Raw genomic sequence first — 19,973 nt, 5'->3', positions numbered from 1 at the left:
TGTGAAGAATGATGATGTGGATGTTTATTGAAATGGAAAGATGTTCATGCTATAATGGCAAGCAAAAAAAATCTGATTACCCATAGTATAACCCAATTTGTTAAGTGCGTTCATATGCCTACCCTAAATTGTGAGGGTAATATTTTCTCTAGGTAGTTCATCTGTTTTGGTTTTGCTTGTCCACATTTTCTTTCTGTCTTTCTTAAATATACATAACCTGTGTATTAAAGAAATATTACAAGTTCAAAATAAAATTAAAGATTCAGTTCTTGAGGAAAAAACAGTATATTACCTAAGACCTAACAGGCGCACATTTGAAGCTGCATAGATATCTAAGTCAATAAAGGAACGTGGTCAGAAGGGAAAAGAACAGATTTAGACTCACCAGCTGTGCTTGGAATTTTGAATAACCTGCTAACCTAAGCATGCTATTTAGTTCCTTTTTTTTGCTCATTAATCTCATGAGTTCAAAATGGGAATGTGAAAAATTCATTCACTGCATTACAACAATGTGATGGATACAGTCAGCGAACTGTATTAAAATTAGGGGATTTAAACTTCTTAAATATCGTCCAACATCCTGGCATGGTAGAGGCAGCACTGTTTGGTGAGGAAGGTGTTAACTCTAGCTAAGAAGCAAGCGTGCAGGGAAAATGTATTTAAAGATTAAACTTCAATAAGCAAGTTTATACTGTATAGCACATGGAAATATATTCAAGATCTTGTAGTAGCTCATGGTGAAGAAGAATATGAAAACAAATATATGTAAATTCATGTATGACTGAAAAATTGTGCTGTACACCAGAAATTGACACATTGTAAACTATAACTCAATGAAAAAAAAAAGATTAAACTTCAGACATGAAGTGTACCCCTTCTAAAATCATGAAAATGGTCTTTGTCTAAGTAACTTTATGATAATGGATTTAATGTGATTTGACAAATAATGGTACTATTTCATTAAAAAACATGAAAACTCCTTAATTTTGTTATTTGAATTTGCATTTTAGGTGGACAGGACCAGAGGTGACTGAGATAATTTTAAAAGCTGCTTTTACCTTTATTTTTTCTTTTCTTTGAGAACATATAGGGACACATAGCATAGCATTTATAGGGTCAAAAAAAGATTACACCTTTTTTCCTATTACACGTTCTGATTTTCTCTAATTCTGGGCCGCCTGAGGTGTGGTTTGTAATGCACTCACTGCACATATACTTTTTCCTTTAAGGGCTGTTCCAGTAGTCTCTGTTTATTAAGTGCATTATTATATGTAAATGACACACTGCAAGTAAAAACAAATAGTTTGGCACATAGTGCTAGCTATTAACCTTTATAATTTCCCTGTGAAAACTGTAACACAAGAGATTCATTTGATTCTTTTATGCATAGGTAATTTTCCTCACTATTTGAAAAGGTGACAATACATAGTTTGTACATTATTTATTAATGATTTAAAATTTTCACACATATATTCATACAGCAGGCAAAATAAAACGTTGAAAACAGTAACAAGGGCCCTGTCCCCCTAAAAGGTGAAAACAATAGTTTTGAGGAATTTTCACTTATTTTCCTCTCTTGCAAACGGAAGTAAGAAACGCAGAAAACTGAGGGTAGGAAAAATCTATATAAGAATTTCTAAGAATATCCTATTAGGCTGAACAGAAAGCTGAAATGCCAAAAAATAATTCCAGGAAAAATAAACATTTGATTATGTTCATACCCACACTCAAGTGCAGAGCCGAAATGGGAGGCAGAAGTCTTTCCTGAATTTTCCCCAAGTGAATGGAGTGTAGCTAGTGAGATTTAGGAAGGTGAAGCTATGTTTGGTAACCAAATTAAAATAACTACATTCTCAAGTTACTTACTGAGAAACCATGGTATTCTTAGTATGTTAAAACTTGTCACAACCTGTGCTAATGTTGGCTTTTTTCTTCCTCTTTCCTGAGTAACTATAATCATCTGAGACTTAGCATTCACCAGCAGATTTTTTTTTTTTTTTTTTTTTAAAGGAGGAAACAAGGACTCTCCAAGGATCTGGCTACTGTGGCTAATGCTCTTGCATTAATCATGGAATTCTAGATTTGCCCCCAGAGCCTAGGAGTATAGTACAGTACACGTGAGAAATAAACTGGATATATTGAAGAAACCTAAGCCTGTCACATAGAAAACTAGCTTTTATTATTCTCACAGCTACATATTATGCTACTGAATTTGGATCACTTATTGGTGTTATACTCCTTTTTGAGTCCTGGGAAGGGATGGTAGATACTAACATCTAAACCTCCTCCAAAGGGCTAAATTTCTAAGGGAAATCAAAGGAAGGAGAGACAACAGTCTTTCTCCATGAAGCTTTCTATTTCACTGGAGAGGCAGGCAGGGAGATGAGCTCAGTACACCAGGTAGTACTGATCACCTCTGTGTGCTAAGAACTACTGTTTACTAAGAATTTATTCGAGAAATAATATTGGATACCTATTCTGAGTGAGAGTTATCACTGTCACATGACACAATCCAAGACTGCGATTTCTTCTTTAGTGTGACTCAGTAGTCCAATATAGGTTCCCGAATTCTAGTCTGGTTTGTCATCAAGACCATTATTATTATGAACAAGTTCTTTACTTCAGTTTCTTAATTGGGGGATATTTACTGTTTATTATGTGAAAAATTATACTATCGGTAATAATGATCAGTTAAAAAAATTTCCCTCTTTTGTCATTTGGACTTACTCTTTTTTTGGCATTTACACTTTTAAACTACCAGTAGGATAATATTCTTCTTGGCCCTTTCATATTTAGGCAAAAGAAGTTGCTCCCGGTGAATCTGAACCTGGGCAACACTGGCTAACCTCAGGACACTGGCTCTGGCCATAGTGATCAGATAACATTTCCAAATCTGGCTAAATCATCTGAAAGTGACAACTCTGTGAGAAGTTGTTAATGGTGTTTCCACAGGCTAAATGCAATGTCTGTTTTTATCCTACTAGCTTTGGAAAGCACCACAATTTGTTATCACCTCTGGGGAGCCCTCCAATCTTCGAAGATCTTGCTTAAATAATATTTTAAAAAGTAACAACAATAATAAGAGTAAACTACTACTTATTGAGGTACTCTAAATATTTTATAGCTAACGTAACTGAGGTTCAGAGAAGTATTTCTAAGATAAACTCAGCCTTTTAACCACTAAATGTTCCCAGCAGAGTTATCTTAACCACCCAAATAGCAATAGTCAACCAATGGAGTATTCACTCTCTCAGAATTAATCTCATCTTTTAGGGGCTCTTCCAGTCATCGTCTGACTTAGTATGATGAGTCGGTTTTCTGATTTGAGTTTAAAATTTTATGTTACTCCTCTTGAACAAATCTCTATCTTCAAAGCTATCAAATAGGTTATTGAATCATTTGCGTTTTGTGTAGATTTTTTTCTTTCAAATGGCTATTAAAAATATTGAAGTACATCAGTCTTCTTCATGGTAATTTTATCAGGGCAGTTAATTTTCAACTAAGTCTTCAAAGTCAATCAACCTTCAACATACAAAGTTGTAAAATACTCCGCGGTCCAGCGTTTAAACGCTGCCAACTCCTCAATTAAATATCAATAAACAATCAATGTCAATACCAAATATCTCTGTCACGTTTTTGCCTCACCCTACGGTTCTAATCCTGTGAAGAATATATTCAGGAAAGAATTCAATGTAAAGTTGAGAAAACAGGGGTGGTCCCAAGATTAAGCGAAGAGGGAAAAAAAAGCGAATTTAAAGAAAACATCTTCTAAAACAGTGGTAACACTGATCTAGGTTTTTTAAAATTGCGGTAACCCGACACCCCAAACTGTTTCCAACCAGAGAGCCTCGGGCAGTCCTACCCCGGCTCGGCCTCGGTCCCGCCATCCCGAGCCCCGGGGCAAGGAGCCGGCTAGGAGACGCACAGCTGCGAAAACTCGAAGCGCGGGAGTGGAGCCGGGGGTCGGCTGCGAAGTCAGCACCCACCTCCCCGCCCGGGCCGCGGGGACCCCAGGCCCACAAAGAGACACAGACCCCACGTCCCAAAGGAGAAAGAGGAAGTGCCAGCCGCCACCGCCCATCGAGACCAAGGCTGTCAGTCCCGCCCCCACCCGCCGGGGCGACCCCTGACCCTCCCCGCCCCCGCGGAGACCGAGGCGCTGCCGCTCGCGCCGCCCCACCCCCATCGCCGAGCCAGCGCGAGCCCCCGCACCTCCCCCGCTCCGGCGGCCTCAGGTCCGGGAGCCACCGCCTCCGCAGACCGGGCAGCTGCCGCGGAGCTCTGTGGGAGTTGGAGTCCTTGAGGCGGCATTTGTGCGCCTCAGCTGCCAAGCTGGGGACTACGACTCCCACAATGCACTGCGCCAGCCCCAGTGCCAAGCCCCCTCGCCCTCCGCTTCCCGTCGCCCCCAGACTACAATTCCCGACAGCCCTTGCGGCTCTCCCGCCCTCCCTCCGGAGACACGAGCCGAACTGGGCGTCAGGTCGGGGAGCCGGTCGGGTTCCCGCTCGCTGCCGCCGCCGCCGCCGCCCCCCACAGCGACTCTCCCGCCTGCCCAGTCGCGCTGGTCGCGGGAGCTGCATCGACAACTCTGCTCGGTTGTGGAGCCGCCAGTCCGAGAGCACAGTGCCCGGGACGCGACACACCGAGCCCCCCAGCATCTCCAGCCGGGGCGACCCCTCCCGGGTCCGCCCTCGTCCTCCGCGGCCGCCGGAGCCCCCAGCCTTGAGCGGCTCCGCGGCCCCGCGCCCGCATCCCGGCCCCTGCACTCCCGCGGCCGCCGCCCCCAACCCTGAACATGGACTCCGACTCCTGCGCCGCCGCTTTCCACCCGGAGGTGAGTGAGAGCTGCGCCGCGATAGCCCCCAGCCCCCCCCCCCCACCCCGATCCTACGCTCCCGGAGCCGGACCCCCGCTGACCGAGCTCCGCCCTCCCCTCCCCCAGTTTTCTCTCGTCGCCCACCTAGCGTCCAGCCCCGCCCCCCGCTCGGGCCCGCGCCCGGTCTTCTCCGCCCGCTTTCCGCGGTGTCCCTTCCGCGGGCGTCCGTGTCCTCCCGGCGCCCCTTCCCCCGGTCCGCCGCGTCCACCCCTCCCCGGCCTCGCATAGCCCCGGGATCTGTGTGCGTCCCCGGCCCCTCCCCGCAGGCCTGGCTTACCCCTTCCCCGCCCCCGGGGACTCGGTCCGAGCTGCCGCCGCCCCGCGCTCCCGCTTCTCGGAGGGATCCCCCTCCCCCTCCCGGAGGGGTTTGCGGTCCCCCTCGAACCTAGACTCAGCTCGGCGCGCCCCCGTCTTCTTCCCTAATCCCCCGGGCCCAGTGGCCCGCGCCCCGCCCCCTGACTCCCGCTCGGCCCTCGCCCCCTCCGGCTCGGGGGAGGGGGGATTGTTTTTCGGGGTCTCCACCCCTGCGGGGGCCCGAGCCATGCTCCCACCCCCAGCGCGCTCGTCTCCCCCTCCGGGCCCCCGCCTCCGGGTTCTGCTCGCCCCGCCCCGCTCCCCCTCCTTCCGGGGATCGGCCCTCGGTTCTCCCGGCCGGCGCCCCCAGCGCCGTCCCCTCCCCCTCCCTCTCCCGAGAACGGCGGAGTCCAGGGTGCGGGTCCGGCCGCAGGCGGGTGGGGGAGGGGAGGCGGCGCCGGGCTCCCTCGCCCGCCCCGCTGCCGCCTCGGGGCTCGCGGGGCCTGCCAGACCCGGACCCCGAATTCTGGCTGGCTACCCGCGCCCCCTCCCCCGCGGGATGGGCCCCGCACCTTCCGGGGCCGAGTGCCTGCGGGGGGCGGCTTCCGTGGGAGGGCGGGGAGGGGGCCGCATCGCCATCTGCTTTTCCTAAAGGCGGCGGGGCTGGGGCGGAGGGCGCGGTGGGGGCGGCGCGGGTCTCCCGCCCCGGGCCCGAGGGCGCCGCCGCCTTCCACTCTGTCTTGGTTCCCGGCTGCCGACCCACTTCTACACGTTCCCCGCCGAAATAAAAGTTCTCCCCAAGAGTTTGAGGGCCGCGGCCCTCCCACCCGGCCGGAGGGAGGGCGGTCAGTTCTTTCCGGGCGTGGGGGCAGGGTCTCCCCGGCGGCCGAAGCGCTGGGGCTCGCGCGAAGTCGGCGCTCTGCTCCCCGGAGCGCCCCTCGGTCCGGGCGGCCGATGGGTGGGGAGGGGGAGGAGGTGGTTTGCTCTCACCGAGTGGAGAGAATAAAAAAAAAGTGGAGCCCTCGAAGCCGACTGCGGGCCGCGCTGTTTTCTAGGCGCTCTGCTGGGGAGGGGCTGGGGCGGGGCGGGCCGGGCCCAGGAGCCCACTTCCCCCATTTCCTCCCCAACTTTCACCCCAGCGGGGAGTGGGCCCCTAGGCTCTGGAAATGCTAGTTGAGCTTCTGAGGATGGGGTTGGGGGTGGGTGATAAAATGCTTAAAGAAAACCCTAGTAAATACGCTAGACTGTAAGCTGAAGTGAAGCACAGTTGTTTTGCTTAGTAACAAATAAGAGCTTTTTTCTCCAAGCTGCTCTCTTAGGAGAAAATCCGTTCTTGTCGAGGGCGTTTCTTGATTGAATGGGGATGGAACACACAGGCCGAAACTTCTAGCATCTTCAGAGTGCAAATGAGATTAGCAGGGTTGTTTCTGGGGTATATTTGGGTGCCTGGGCCCCGGATGGTCAGCACTGGAAGGGCCAGCAGAAAGTGTCTTCTCTGGAGGAGAGGTCCTCACGCAGCCGGGGCTGGGGAGGGGTCACTTGAGACTGAGCTCCAGGATCCCAGGCCTGAGCTCTGAAGATTAAGAACTAGTTGGTTTTTGGAGTCATTTAAACGACTTTAGTTACAGCTGTAGCAGCAGTTTATTTTCAAAATAGAAAATTTGTGGCAAAAAAGTAGATACTAGGCCTCTTGATAGGTCTGTAGAAACTCACAGATAGGGTCAGAAAATGTCACGTGAGTGCTGAGAAAGACTTTCGTGCAAGCTTTTATCTCGAACCAGTTTCCCAGTATTCTTGGCATAACGTGGTAATACTCCCTCTTTCAGCCTTCTTGAAAACAGTGTTATTTCTTGACCCGAACTTACCTTGTTTCTGGAGTGTTTGTGGATCTAAGGGTATGTCTTTGAGGGGCTGACAATAACAGCTGCAGCTTGCTTGGTTTTGTTTCTGGGATTCCACCTGTAAGTGTCTACTTTCAAACGCGCTCCATTTTCCCGCCTGTTAACAGGAGTATTCCCCCAGTTACAAGAGGCGCAGGACCGTGGAGGATTTCAACAAATTCTGCACCTTTGTCTTGGCCTATGCAGGCTACATCCCTTATCCGAAAGAGGTAATTTTCAGCATTTTTGAACCTTGCTGGCAGCAAAACCAGAGTTTTTGACAAGGCGGTGGGTCTGGAAGGGGTTACCTGGGAGGACTTAAGCCAATATTGGGGGAGAAATCTTTCTTACAAACTTGCAGCGTGGGAAGTGGTTCCTAAAACTGACAGAAAATACAGAGTTGTCTAGAAAATTATTTGATAAACTTTCAAAGTTTGTTTGCAAATAATGTATTTGATATCTGCTTGCTCCTTATGGCCAGTACTTACTGAGTGCTTACTGTGGCCAGGCACTGTTTTTGCTGTTGAAGTGATATGAGATAGGAGCTGTTATTTATCTCCATTTTAAAGATGAGGACTGTGGGGGAATGGAGCGAGAACTCCTTACTCTGGGTCATAGGCTAATCGGTGGTGGAACCTGGTGTTCAACCAGATCAGATGGTCAGGCCCGGTCCACCCTGCCCTGACTTGTGAGCGACCTCCTGGTTGCTGCACATGCCACATTACAGAATCTTCAGGGACTCATGGCCAAAATCCCATGTAAATTAAGGGATTTTTCTCCTTTGCTGAGAAATGGGCAGAGCTGTGGACCAGTGCTGCCGTGGTGCTCAGACATGAGGGGGGGCTCATTCCTATTGTGCAGTGCTAAAAAGAAAGGAATCCAGTAGTTCTCAGAGGCCAAATCCTAGCATTGGCTTGCTTACTGTTTCCACGGCCAGCTAGGTGGATAATGCTTGCTTGGTGCCATGCAAAATGTTGCCACTATTGGCAAATAAAATGCTTGAATGATCCGAAGGAACCATAGAGCTCAGCTCATTGCTTTTGGGCAGTAATTACTTACTTTGATTTTGCAATATTTTGGGATATCTCCAGGTTTTATAGTGTCGGAGAATTCTCACAATTAATTTAAATTCACTTAATTAAAAAAATACATCCTTCGGGAGAATAGCAGTGGGGAGATTGTACAGTCAGGAAAGATGAAAAGTTTGAGGGTCTCAGTACTCCCCTCACAGGCATGTATTGAGTAGCAAGTAAGTTCCTGGCTTGGGCAGGGGCTGAGGGTTCAGCAAGGGGTGGAGGTTCCCCCTGGTGAGTTCGCGTGCTATCTGGAAGGTCACACCAAAGTATTAATAACTCCCTTCCTAGGGAGTAATGCTGGTGAGAACTGGGAAGCTTGGGGTTGTGTGCCTCCGACATCTGCAGGTCTGACCTGACCTGGCTGGGGCGGCCCCGGGGGAGGCTCTGCTCAGGGCCCACTCTTGGAGCTGGGGGGCTGGTTGAAATAATCAGAACCTGCCACCTTTGTGTCTGTTCTTTCAGGAACTCCCTTTGAGGAGCAGCCCCAGCCCCGCCAACAGCACTGCTGGTACCATTGACAGTGATGGCTGGGATGCTGGTTTCACCGACATCTCATCCGCAGTGCCCTTGCCGGTCTCTGACCGCTGCTTTGGCCACCTGCAGCCCACCCTCCTGCAGCGAGCCAAGCCCAGCAACTTCCTGCTGGACAGAAAGAAGACTGACAAGCTGAAGAAGAAGAAGAAGAGGAAGCGGAGGGACAGTGACGTGCCCGGGAAGGAGGGCTACATGGGGGGCCTGCTGCAGCTGGAAGCCACCGACCCATATGGGGAGACCCCCACGAGCCCTGCCCTGCAGGATATCCCCCAGGCCCCTGGCGACCCCTGCTCGGGCTGGGACTCCGACACTCCTTCCAGTGGATCTTGTGCCACGGTGTCACCCGATCAGGTCAAAGAAATAAAAACTGAAGGCAAACGGACTATCGTCCGGCAGGGCAAGCAGGTGGTGTTCCGGGACGAGGACAGCACCGGCAACGACGAGGACATAATGGTGGACTCAGGTGAGAGTGCCCGGAGGACGGCGCGCCCTTGGCTGGTGCTCACAGCGGCCCCTTCCTTGCGGTGTGACTGTGGAGCGGGCCCATCACCTCCAGGGAGAAAGGTGCAAGAGGGTGGATATGGAGATGTTTAGGAAGGGGCCGTCACAGCTCAAAACAGCTGCGGTTCCAAAAACAGACCTCAAAATGTAAAAATGGCGTTGCCCACATGGAAGCACCTCATGGATGATTCCTGCTACCACACATTCCAGTGCCCTTTGTGTGGTGCGCTTGCTGCATTTTCAGAGAGGGAAGTGTCAGCCTTAAGTGAAACTTGAAATTGGTTTCATTTGTTGAGGTTCGGGTTTCACCACAGCTCAGCTGCTCTGTCCCATTGGAGAGTGGCTTTCCTGAAGGGGGGGGTCCCAATGAAGGGTCCTGATGGGGGAGGGGTCCCAGTGGAGGACAGGTCCTGATGAGAAGGGGGTTCCCAACGGAGGGGTCCTTATGGAGGAGAGGCCCTGATGGAGAGACATGGTGAGAAGTTCCCCCCTTACGTGTTTCTCTTCTTTCAGACGACGACTCCTGGGACCTCGTCACCTGCTTCTGCATGAAGCCATTTGCCGGCCGCCCCATGATAGAGTGTAACGAGTGCCATACTTGGATTCACCTGTCCTGTGCGAAAATCCGGAAGTCCAACGTTCCGGAAGTGTTTGTCTGCCAAAAGTGCCGGGACTCCAAGTTTGACATCCGCCGTTCCAACCGGTCCCGAATGGGCTCCCGGAAGCTGTTTCTGGACTGACTGCTGGAGAGTGAGGAGACTGTGGGTGAGGAACCGGAAGGGACACTGGGCCTCTTGGCCCCTCTCTTAGTTGAGCACAGAACTCTCAGCTCTGGTGCGGGCAGACCCCTGCCACACAGGTGCCTAAGCGAAAGGACAGGCTGTCCAAGGTATAAACTGTACATAGCCAGTGACTGAATAAAATCCTCGTTGGCCAAAGCTGCTGCTGGAGCTGTGTTCTCTGCAGTGGAGGTGGACTACACACCCGAGTGCAGTGGGTTTGGTCCAGCTGAAGGTGAGGGTACGTGGTAGTTGTGAATTCTTGCTCTCATTGTTAACAAACGCCCGCTGATCGGAACAAGTGCTAGCTGTTGTTCCTGCTTCCGCTGTGTTGGGGAGAGATGTTCGGCTTCCCCGGCCTGTTTATGAACAGCCATACATGTAAGCTTCTTCTCGTGTGTGTCAGTCTTTTACCATAAGTGTCTGTACAGCAGCCATCAAAACTGCCCCTACCTTAGTGGTCTACCCTCTCCCCTGCCTGGGGGGCTGCCCGCTGGAGTCCTGTGGTCTCACTCTGAGAGGAGCCCTGGGGTGGTGGGCTAGCTAGTGACCCCCAAGTTTCCTTCTGTTCATTAAAAGGGACAGTATGCGGCCACTTCTCTGTGGCAAGGGGGTCGGATTGGGGGATCAAGGTGGCCCGTGTTCATAACTCAGTTTCCTGTTTTGCACGATGTAAAAAAACCTGTCTTTTTGCACGAAATAGCCAAAAGTATTGGCAGACTTCTGCCTGGGTCCCCTTTCTCTCCATTTGGCTTCTGAGGGCCTGGGGGTGCCCGCCAAGCTGTTTCTAAGCGAGGGGGCACTTGGATTCTCTCCTTGTCTCTCCCCTTCACTTCATTCTGGTAGCAGCGTTAAAGGTTAGGCAATCGCTGGGGAACAGTGTTCCTCTACAGAGTGGGGTAAGGGAAAATTGGGGGGAAGGCCTCTCCCATGGGTTCTTAGTGTGCCCCTCATACAGGCTGGCCTGCTGGTTCCATGGGGCAAGGTTAGGAGTTTTGAAGCCTTTTTTTGTTTGGTTTGAATTGGTGAGTGAGTGACGTGGTAACATTGGCCTGCAGGAATTGAACTGTGCAGAGTTCCTTAGACCTTAACTAGGACCCTGGACTGGGGAGACCCCTGTGCAAGCCACCTCTGGGGAAGCCAGGGAGTGTGAGGCCCACGCGGGCCTCTGCTCTGGGGCAGTGTAGCCCGGGACACTGGTGGTTCTGGGGCTGGAGGAGAGGGTGGGCTCCAGCTTTCTCCGAAGTTGACATTGCTCTTTAGCAGTTCAAGTACTTGTTCTCAGAAATGTTTTTTTTTTTGTAAATCGATGAGTGTGTTTTCATAAACATTGTTTCTTATAAAGCATGAGAAGGGAAGGATGCCCAAGTTAGTCATGTTTACATGAAGATGGCCCCCCAGTCTCCCTGCTGGGGGCTTCTCCTGTGGTGCCCTCGTGCAGGGCTACGAGGCGGGCTTGGTCCACAGTTTCCCACTGAAGCACCGTAGCGGGTTGGACTGTACTTGACTAATCAGAGCCTGTATTTTGTCCTGGTATCTTTCATGCTTGACCAGCCAACTGCCTTTTTGTTTTGTTTTTACTTCTGTTACTTATATTAACATAAAAATAGAGAGAAATAGTTTCTGAAACCCATTTTATTGTGAAGATCCCCAAGGGAGAAGTTCTGCTGTAGAGAAAAATAGTAAGAAGCTGGCTTGAAACAACCTTCTCCCCAGACAACTGTCTGGCTCTCACTAGGGCAAACATCCAGGAAAAGTTGGAGAGGAATTTGCCAAAGATCTGCCCCATGACATTGCCTGTCCAGTGTCTTTACCACCAGAGTAGCCAAAGTTTCAAAATGTTTCTCTCTTTAAAAAAAAAAAAAGAAATTCACAAAGTTTTAAAAGTGCATTTAAGAATAGGTGTGATTTTAGAGTGGAACTGCCTGCCAACACTGGCAATTGCCCTGTTGCTCTTAGAAGGTTCAGTGCCTGGTGGAAGTTCCTGGTGGTGGTTCAGTTCCATTTCTGGAAGGCATTTGATACTCACCTCGATTTCTGTTTCCTTCATTTCCTTTCTGTTTTTTTTTTTTTTTTTTTTTAACAGATTTATCCCTGTGGGTGGTGTCTAAGAAGTCAAGACACCTTGGTTTTTGTGTTAGATTGAGCTGGGCAGCTGCAATCAGCTTGATGCAAATTAGGCATGGCCCATCCAGGGGGTCCTGGTTGTTGGCTAATGATGTACGGGGAGGGAATGGTGTTACCCCCAAAGTAGGCCCCTCCCATTGGCTTTGGCCAGGCCAGACAATTAACATCGTTTACATGGTTCTGTGTAATTGTAAGTTTATGTGTATAAAGCGAAGCTGTTTCTGTGAAACTGTATATTTTGTAAATAAATATATTGCTACTTTGAGGTTCATGTCTAGCTTTAGGTGTTTGTATTCTAAAGGTTGAAGGACCCTTGTGTTTTTTCTCCCTACGTCACTGCCCCCAAACCATGATTACATGAAGACTTGGGAAGTTAAAGCATCTGAGTTTGGTTTAGCAGGATGAAAAGTGCTCACCGCCCTTACTACACTTTTATAGTAAATTCTCCAGAAACAAACCACAGTATGAATAGACATGAATAGCTTTCACAATTTCTTCATCAAACTGTGCATTACCTTAAACCCCAGTGAGTGGTTAACCAGCATTGTAAAAGCTGCAGCCTCCTCTCATGTTCTGCAGGTGACTGGAGTTACCCCCTAGAGTGCCCATTCTGCTCCTTTACACGTGGGGGTCCCCAGTGGCTGAGCCTGTTTGTCCATTAGCTGTGTCTGCCTAACTAATCTGGGACCAGCAGTGGTCAGCTAGTACCTCCTGTGTGATGTTTGAGCAGCCAAAGTATGAATCAACACCTTAAAATCTTGAAAATACTGGCCTAAGTGGGCGTTGAGCCTCTGGTTTCCAGTTGTTCAAGGCTGTGGGTGGGTGTGTGTGAATTTTGGAGGCTCCAAAGCAAGGAGGTGAGGGCGACGGGCTTCAGCGAATTGGGGTGGAACTTGGACCAGCCAGCCCAGTTGTGGGTGTCGGCCCGAGTTGGGCGCAGGAGCAATCTACCAGGCGCCTTGCAGGCCCCGTCCCGCCCCGCCCCGCCCGCCCGCCCGACCCGCAGGCCCCTCCTCTCTTACTGGCCCAGCCCTGTTCAAGGCCCTGCCGCGCACGGCAGGCCCCGCCCCAGCCACTCGCCCCGCCTCCACTGACCAGCTCCGCCCCATCCTCTGACCCCGCCCCTCCTGGTGTCTCCGCGGCTCCCGCAGGCCCCGCCGCTGCCATCTTTGTTAGGGGCAGCCGGGCCTGGCGTCTGGAGATGCCGAAGTCGTGCGCGGCCCGGCAGTGCTGCAACCGCTACAGCAATCGCAGGAAGCAGCTCACCTTCCACCGGTGAGGGTCGGGGGCGCCAGGGGACTCGGGGGCCCGATTCGTCTGGGCCGGTCGGCCGCGGCCCCCGCCGGAACCCCAGACCTGGAGCGTCGGGTGGGGACGCCAGGGCCGCTGCCCGGCCTCCGGGGAGGCCCGAGGGCGTGCGGCCGAGCCCTTCGCGGAGGGGCGGCGGCTCGGAGACCGGCGAGGTCCGAGGCCAGGAAGCCTGACACCGCCATGGCCGGCTGGGCGCGCGAGGAGACGGTCGGGGAGGCTGAGTAACCTGCCCACAGGCGCACAGCCTCCTGCCGGTCCGGGGAGCCGCGTGCGGGGAAGGCCGTGGAGGGCCTGGGGCGCGCTCAGCTCCGGGCTCAGGCCGCCCCCCGCTAGCGCCCCTGCAGTATTTAGGTGTGCGTTCCCCCCGCGGCCCGGGGACTCTAACTCGTTCCCAGCCGCAGCCCGGAACGTCGTAGGTGTTCAGTATTTGCTGCAGGAATGAGCCAGGGTGACGTCTCTCAGGTTTGCGGTGTGTCGGGCGCTCTGCTTCTCTCTCCGGGCCTCATGTCAGAAAGAAAGGGTGGGATGGAGGTACGGGAACGTTCCAGAGGGTGGGGGCTCGCGGGGCCTGGACGCGCGGACTTTGCGGGAGGATGGCGGAGCCTTTGGAGTCTGTCCCTCCGCGCCCCGTGTTCCGGGCCTGGCCGAGTAAATGGGTGCCTGCCCGGGAGATCTCGCGCTCCGGTGCCGATCGATCGAGTGTTGCACGCTTTCAAGGTGCCATCCGCGGCCTCTTCCTCGGTTCCATTCAGAGCGGGACTCCCTAGGGCTGCTGCTCTCCTTGTCTCCACTTTCTCTCCTCCTACTAGCATTTTCTTTTTCAAAGTGAACGTGCCTATTGTAAACTGCATATAGACACCTACAGAAAAGTGCACAAATCACAAATACACAGCCCAACCAGTTTAACAAAGTGATCACCCCGTGTGACTGTGATGAACTGAACAACACAGCCCTCAGGAGACCCCCCCCCCCACCGCGCCCCCTTCCAGCCCCTCATCCGCCCAGGTCCCCAAGGGGAAGGCATTCCTGCTTTCTGTCGGAGCGGATTGCTTGGCCTTTTTGGAACCTCACAGGGATGGAATCACAGCACTGTGTTTTTTCCTGTCCTTTGCTCACCACTGTGTCTGAGAGTCCCCCGTGTGGCCTCAGCAGCAGCTCATCCTTTGCAGAGCTGCTTAGTGTTCCATGAATGTATTTACCAAAATTGACTTGTTCTACAATTGAAGGGCATCTGGGTGCCTCTGTGTTTTGGCCCATTATGAGCACATGGCTCTGGGCGTTTTTCCAGGACTTGTCTTCCAGCACCTGTATCTGTAGTTGTCAGTTGGGTGTGTACCTCGGGGCGGTGTTGCCACCAGTTCTCTCTCGTCCATTCCAGTCAGTCTCTTGCCCCCAACACTCCCACAGAAGAGCTCTGTCAAGTCCCCAGTGGCCCTTATGATGCCAAATGCCATGGTCCATCCTCCTCTGAATTGATCTCTCTGCAGCATTTGTCACAACCGACAGTTGACCCCTTGAGGCCCCTTTCCCACTTGGCTTGTAGGACACCTCTCAGCCTCTACCTTTGTCACAGTGTCCCTTCTCAGTCTCCTTGGTTGGAGATGTTGGAGCACTTTGGGGCAAGAGCCATGCCCCTGTCTCGTCCATGTCCACATTCAATCCCCAGGGCACCTATCTCACCCAGGCTTATGGCCCTGCCACCCTTTATGTGGGGACGGCCCCACCGTGACATCTCCAGACACGCATGTCCAGCTGCTGCTCAACTCCAGCACTTGGAGGTCTAAAAGACACCTCAGATTCTACGTCTAACATGTAAAACCAAACTTCCAACCCTCCAAAGCTGCCCCTCCCACTCCCCCATAGTCTTAGTATGTGAAACTCCCTCCTTTCTCTGCTTCACGGCCCATTTTCAGAATGCGTCCCAGATCTGCCTGCTCATTATCCCCTCCTGCTGGTGCCTTGATCCCAGCCCCCAGGTGCCCTCCTCCTACAGTAGCCAGGGTGGACTCCACTTGTCACCCTCTGCCCGAGCCTCCAGGAATCCCCCTCCTGCCCGAGGCCTGTGTCCTTCTCTTGCTGTCTCAGCCAACCCTGCCTCTGACCGCTCAGTTGTCCCCCCTCAGGTGGCCTTCCCGACCATTTCCTTCTCTGCATTCCTACACAGCCCATGGCTGTGTGGTGTCCCGTCTGTCTCCCCATTCTAGAATGTAGGCTCCACGAGGGCAGGCTGTCTGATTCACTCCCACTCCCCCAGCCCCGGGAGCAGGCTCAGCACAGAGCAGGCCCTGGAGGGATGGACTAGAAACAGCTCTCCTGGGCTCTTTGGCCACATTCTTGTCCCAAGTTTCCGACTGAGGGTGCCGTAAACAGCCAAGACAGAGGCTTCCCAAAGCACATGCGGTTTAACAGGATGAGGCCTCTGACTTTTCCAGGCTGTTCAGTAAAACACGGTGTGGGGAACCCTGCCGGGCCCCAGCCGGCTAGCCAGCCCCTCACCCCTCCTTGCTTTGCCGCTCAGGTTCCCGTTCAGCCGGCCCGAGCTGCTGAAGGAATGGGTGCTGAACATTGGCCGGGGCAACTTCGAGCCCAAGCAGCACACAGTCATCTGCTCCGAGCACTTCCGACCCGAGTGCTTCAGCGCCTTTGGGAACCGCAAGAACCTGAAGCACAACGCGGTGCCCACGGTGTTCGCCTTCCAGGGCCCCCCGCAGGTGCGCTCGGCTGCGGGGCCCCAGGCTGGGTGCGGGTGTGGGTGTCATGTGCGGGGATGGCAAAGGCTGAGAACTACCAACCTGTGGCACTGTCGGGCCTCTGGCTTCAGAGCCCAGCTGGCCTAGCTGGCCATGACCTTCACTTTAGGGAACTTGCAGTTTAAAGCTGCTTTAAAAATAAATCACGTTGCACAATGATGCTATAGAAGCAGCCTCCTGGCAAGCGTGCCGGGAGCTTGGTCCTCTCTGCATCTCACTTTTGGTGCCACTCGAGGGCAAAGCACCTTCTCTGCGGTGTTGCATTCAGACCTCGTCCTCCTCTTGCTTGTAGTAGCCGGCGCTGGGGAGCACATGGCCGGGGAGCACGTGGCCAGGAAGCCAGAGGCTGTGCCACTGCCACCCGGCAGGTCTCCATTAAGTCCCACCAAGTGCTATACCGCCTGGGGCACAGGACCGTGTGCAGGCGGAGCCCTGGAGGGAGACCAAGGACAGTGTGGCAGAGGCTCGGAGGTGGAGGGGATTTGGGTGACTCAGGAGCAGCCTCAATTCAGGCTGGTGGGAGGGCGCAGGGCCCAGATGGTGACAGGCTCGGACAGGTGGTGGGTTTTGGGGTGAGGCCACTGGGGAGGGACTTGGCTTTGGAAGACTCCCGCGGGCTGGAAGCTGGTTTGGACGCCTGTGTTGTGTTGTTGCGGGTGAGGGCAGTCATGGTGGCCTGAGCCGAAGTTGGGCATGGTGATGAGAGGGGGACGGAGCGGATGGACTTTGCAGACCCTGAGTTACAGGGTGTGGGGAAGGACAGGTGGCTGTTTGTGAGCAAACACGCTCAGAGCATCCTGGGTCAGGGGCCGGCCCTTGACCTTCCCTTTGCTCGATCTCTCGGCCTCACCCTCCGAGGCTCCCTGTGCCTGTACGAGGCCCCTACTCTGCCCTTCTCCTCTGTCTTCCTAGCACCAGCGAGCATCTTCTGTCCCCATGGAGCCTCTACAAGGGCCTTGCTTGGCTCCCCTGCTTTATTCCCAACACCCGGAATGGTGCACAGAGTAGCTGCGTGATGCAAGAGGTTTTTTTTTTTTTCATTTAAACATGGAAGTCCTTTTATTATACACACACACACACACGTGTGTGTGTATATATATATGTGTGTATATATATATATATATAGCTTTTAAAAATTGAAGTATAGTTGACTTAGTGTTTCAGGTGTACAGCAAAGTGATTCAGATTATTTTCCATTATAGGTTATAAGATATTGAATATAGTTCCCTGTGCTATATGGTAGATTCTTGTTTATCTGCTTTATATATCTGTATCATGTATATAACATGTATCTGTTAATCCTAAATTCCCAATTATCCCTCCCCCGCTATTTTATATATATGTATATATATATATTTTTTAAATTTTATTTTATTGTGGTAAGAATACTTACCACACGAGATCTACCCTCTAAACAAACTCTTCAGTGCACAACACAGGACTGCTGACTGGAGGCACCATGTTGTGGGGCAGGGCTCTAGAACTTACTTTGCTTATCTGAAACTTTATGCCTGCTGATTAGCAATGCCCCACACCCAATTCAATGCACACTTGTTAATAGAATGCAGTACTTTTACGCATTTGAGGTAAAGTGTTTGCCCCGAAGTGAGAGATTACAGGTTAACAACTGGGGGACCCTTTGTGATTCTGCTCCTTAATGCTTCCAGTGCCCGGAGCCGTGGAGAAACTGGTTCAGGCCCCAGCCCAGCTCTGTGGATGCCTAGGGACTGCAGGCTCTGAGTGGGCTGTCTTCCACCAGAAGGCCACCACTGAGTCACCCACTACGTGCCATAAAGAATGCCAGGCCCTGGGGCATCAGTGATGGTGGGAGTAGAGCTGGGCTGGGTCTCAGGGCCATTTAACTGAAGGCATCTGGCTGAGTGTGGGGGCAAAGAAGTGCGAGGCCTGGCGCCTGGCCTGGGGCCCTGGTGGGTGCAGACCGGCTTAGACCCAGAGGGAGCTGAACCTTGGGGCCCGTCTGCAGCTGCTCCCTGTCTCTCGCAGCTGGTGAGGGAGAACACGGACCCTGCCTGCGGGAGTGCAGATGCCACCTCTGAGAAGGGACAGGTGAGTCTGCCCCAGCTGTCACCGAGCGTTGGGACTTGAACTGAGGCACCCTCCTGCTGGGCTGGTCTGCTGGGGTTTGTTGTACTTTCTCCAAGTTGGGGTTTTGGATTCTCTCTTTTCCTAGAGAAGGGAAAGCTGAGGCCTCTCATGCCTTCTTCCAGTTCATTGTCAGGCAGTGCAGTTGGTCACAAGTCTGGCCCCTGCTCCAGTTCTGGGGGTCCAGGCCCAGACCTGTGGAGGAGGCTGCTGTCCTGCGGGTTCCCTGGCCGAGCCACTCCCAGATGGGGGGAGGGGATTCCTGGAGGAGCAGACAAATGACAGCTGAGGGAGGATCCGGTGTCTGCACTGCTCAGGCGCCCGTCCTGTCGTCCCCAGGCCCTCCCCGAGCCAGGGGCCAGGGAGTGTGGCCCAGGGAGAGAGACGGACACTACGCTGGAAGGACTGCGGCCGCCCGTGAACGCTGGAGGCCTGGGAGAACAGGTGAGGCGCCAGCTGCGAAGGCAGCGTGTGGCTGGTCTCAGCATGAGGGTGTCTGCGTCAGACAAAATGAAGAGAACTGGTACCCAAACCGCCAGCACCATGGCAGCTGGATTTCAGGCCTTACCAGTGAAATTACCAGCTGCGATCCAGCACACGTGGGTTCCGGGAGAGCTGGGGAAGTGAATGCTGCTGCAGGCCTTCTGGGGCCCTCCCCCTGCCCCTTCCCGCGGGCCACGGGCCTCTGGGCGCCGCTCACCTGTCCCTCCCCTCCGTCCTCAGGTCCCGCCGCCCAGGCCGGGAGCTGCCCAGGCGCCAGGTCAGCAGGCGGGTCCCGCGGTGGGCAGGCCCCTCCCCGTGCAGCCTTCCGACCACAGCTACGCCCTTTTGGACTTGGATGCCCTGAAAAAAAAACTCTTCCTGACGCTGAAGGAGAACGAGAAGCTGCGCAGGCGCTTGAAGGCCCAGAGGCTGGTGATACGGCGGATGTCCAGTCGCCTCCTCCGCGCCCGCAGCGCAGGGCCGCCAGGACTGCAGGCACTGCCCGGGCCAGGGCCGCAAAGCTGAGTCTCCGGGCCAGGACCTTTCAGCCCTGCCAGCCTGACCGCTGACACTTGAGGAGCCCAGCGCCTCCTGGGAGGGGCCAGGCCTTGAGCCGACACTCCGCTTCTCCCGGAGGCGACAGCAGGCCCTTTGGCACCAGCTGGGCTGCGTCCCTGGGACCATCGCCTGGGAAGCCATCCTGAGCCGCGGTGTGGCAGATGCTCCCCCAGCCCGGAGGAAGGGTTTCCTTGAGGGGCAGCAGGGCCAGGGAAGGATGCCGGCGGGGAGTGGCGAGCTGGCTCTAAGGTGGTGGGAGGGTCCCCTCCTTCGCTGGACAGCTGGCTCTCCCTGTGGTGGTGACCAGCTTCTGTTCTAAGGAGCCCCGCCTGGCCCAGCCAGGGTTGGGCAAACAACGTAATAAAGTGTCTCCCTGTGCCACCCGCTCCCTCCGTCACTGAAAACGAGTGGCTCTTGTCTGAGCTGCTCCCCTCTCTCCTGCCAGAGTGATGGCCTTGACCCTGCTGAAGGGCCAGCAGGGCACGACCACCTTGACGACCCAAAAAGGTGGCTTTAGTTAAAAAAAAAAAAAAAAAGCCAGCCGAGACTCCTGGCCTCTATCCTAAGGCTGGCCTGTCTTTCTCAGGCAAATGTCTGACTCAGAGAACTGAAGCCTGGCTTCAAGTTGAACCTCATGGTTTAAAATGTAGTTGGAACAATGAGAATAAAGGCCAGAGCAAGGCCTGTGAGGTGGGGCG

The 19,973-nt window shown here is 53.3% G+C and overlaps 2 protein-coding genes across 2 annotated transcripts; both read left to right on the top strand.

The window, feature by feature from the left end:
• The first annotated feature begins 4,454 nt into the window (after positions 1-4,454).
• Positions 4,455-12,341, top strand: PHF13 (PHD finger protein 13). Its single transcript, XM_031463959.2, has 4 exons — positions 4,455-4,837; positions 7,182-7,283; positions 8,592-9,126; positions 9,678-12,341. Exons 1-4 carry the CDS (start codon positions 4,799-4,801, stop codon positions 9,902-9,904), a joined length of 903 nt encoding a protein of 300 aa, XP_031319819.1. The 5' UTR covers positions 4,455-4,798; the 3' UTR covers positions 9,905-12,341.
• An 854-nt stretch (positions 12,342-13,195) lies between these two features.
• THAP3 (THAP domain containing 3) lies at positions 13,196-19,656 on the top strand. The gene is made up of 5 exons (XM_031463962.2): positions 13,196-13,345; positions 15,900-16,092; positions 18,136-18,198; positions 18,574-18,678; positions 18,958-19,656. Exons 1-5 carry the CDS (start codon positions 13,272-13,274, stop codon positions 19,240-19,242), a joined length of 720 nt encoding a protein of 239 aa, XP_031319822.2. The 5' UTR covers positions 13,196-13,271; the 3' UTR covers positions 19,243-19,656.
• Positions 19,657-19,973: the final 317 nt, after the last annotated feature.

The sequence above is a fragment of the Camelus dromedarius genome, chromosome 14 (assembly GCF_036321535.1).
Source record: "Camelus dromedarius isolate mCamDro1 chromosome 14, mCamDro1.pat, whole genome shotgun sequence".
Taxonomy (NCBI): Eukaryota; Metazoa; Chordata; class Mammalia; order Artiodactyla; family Camelidae; genus Camelus; species Camelus dromedarius.
This window is presented reverse-complemented; position numbering and strand designations above follow the sequence as displayed.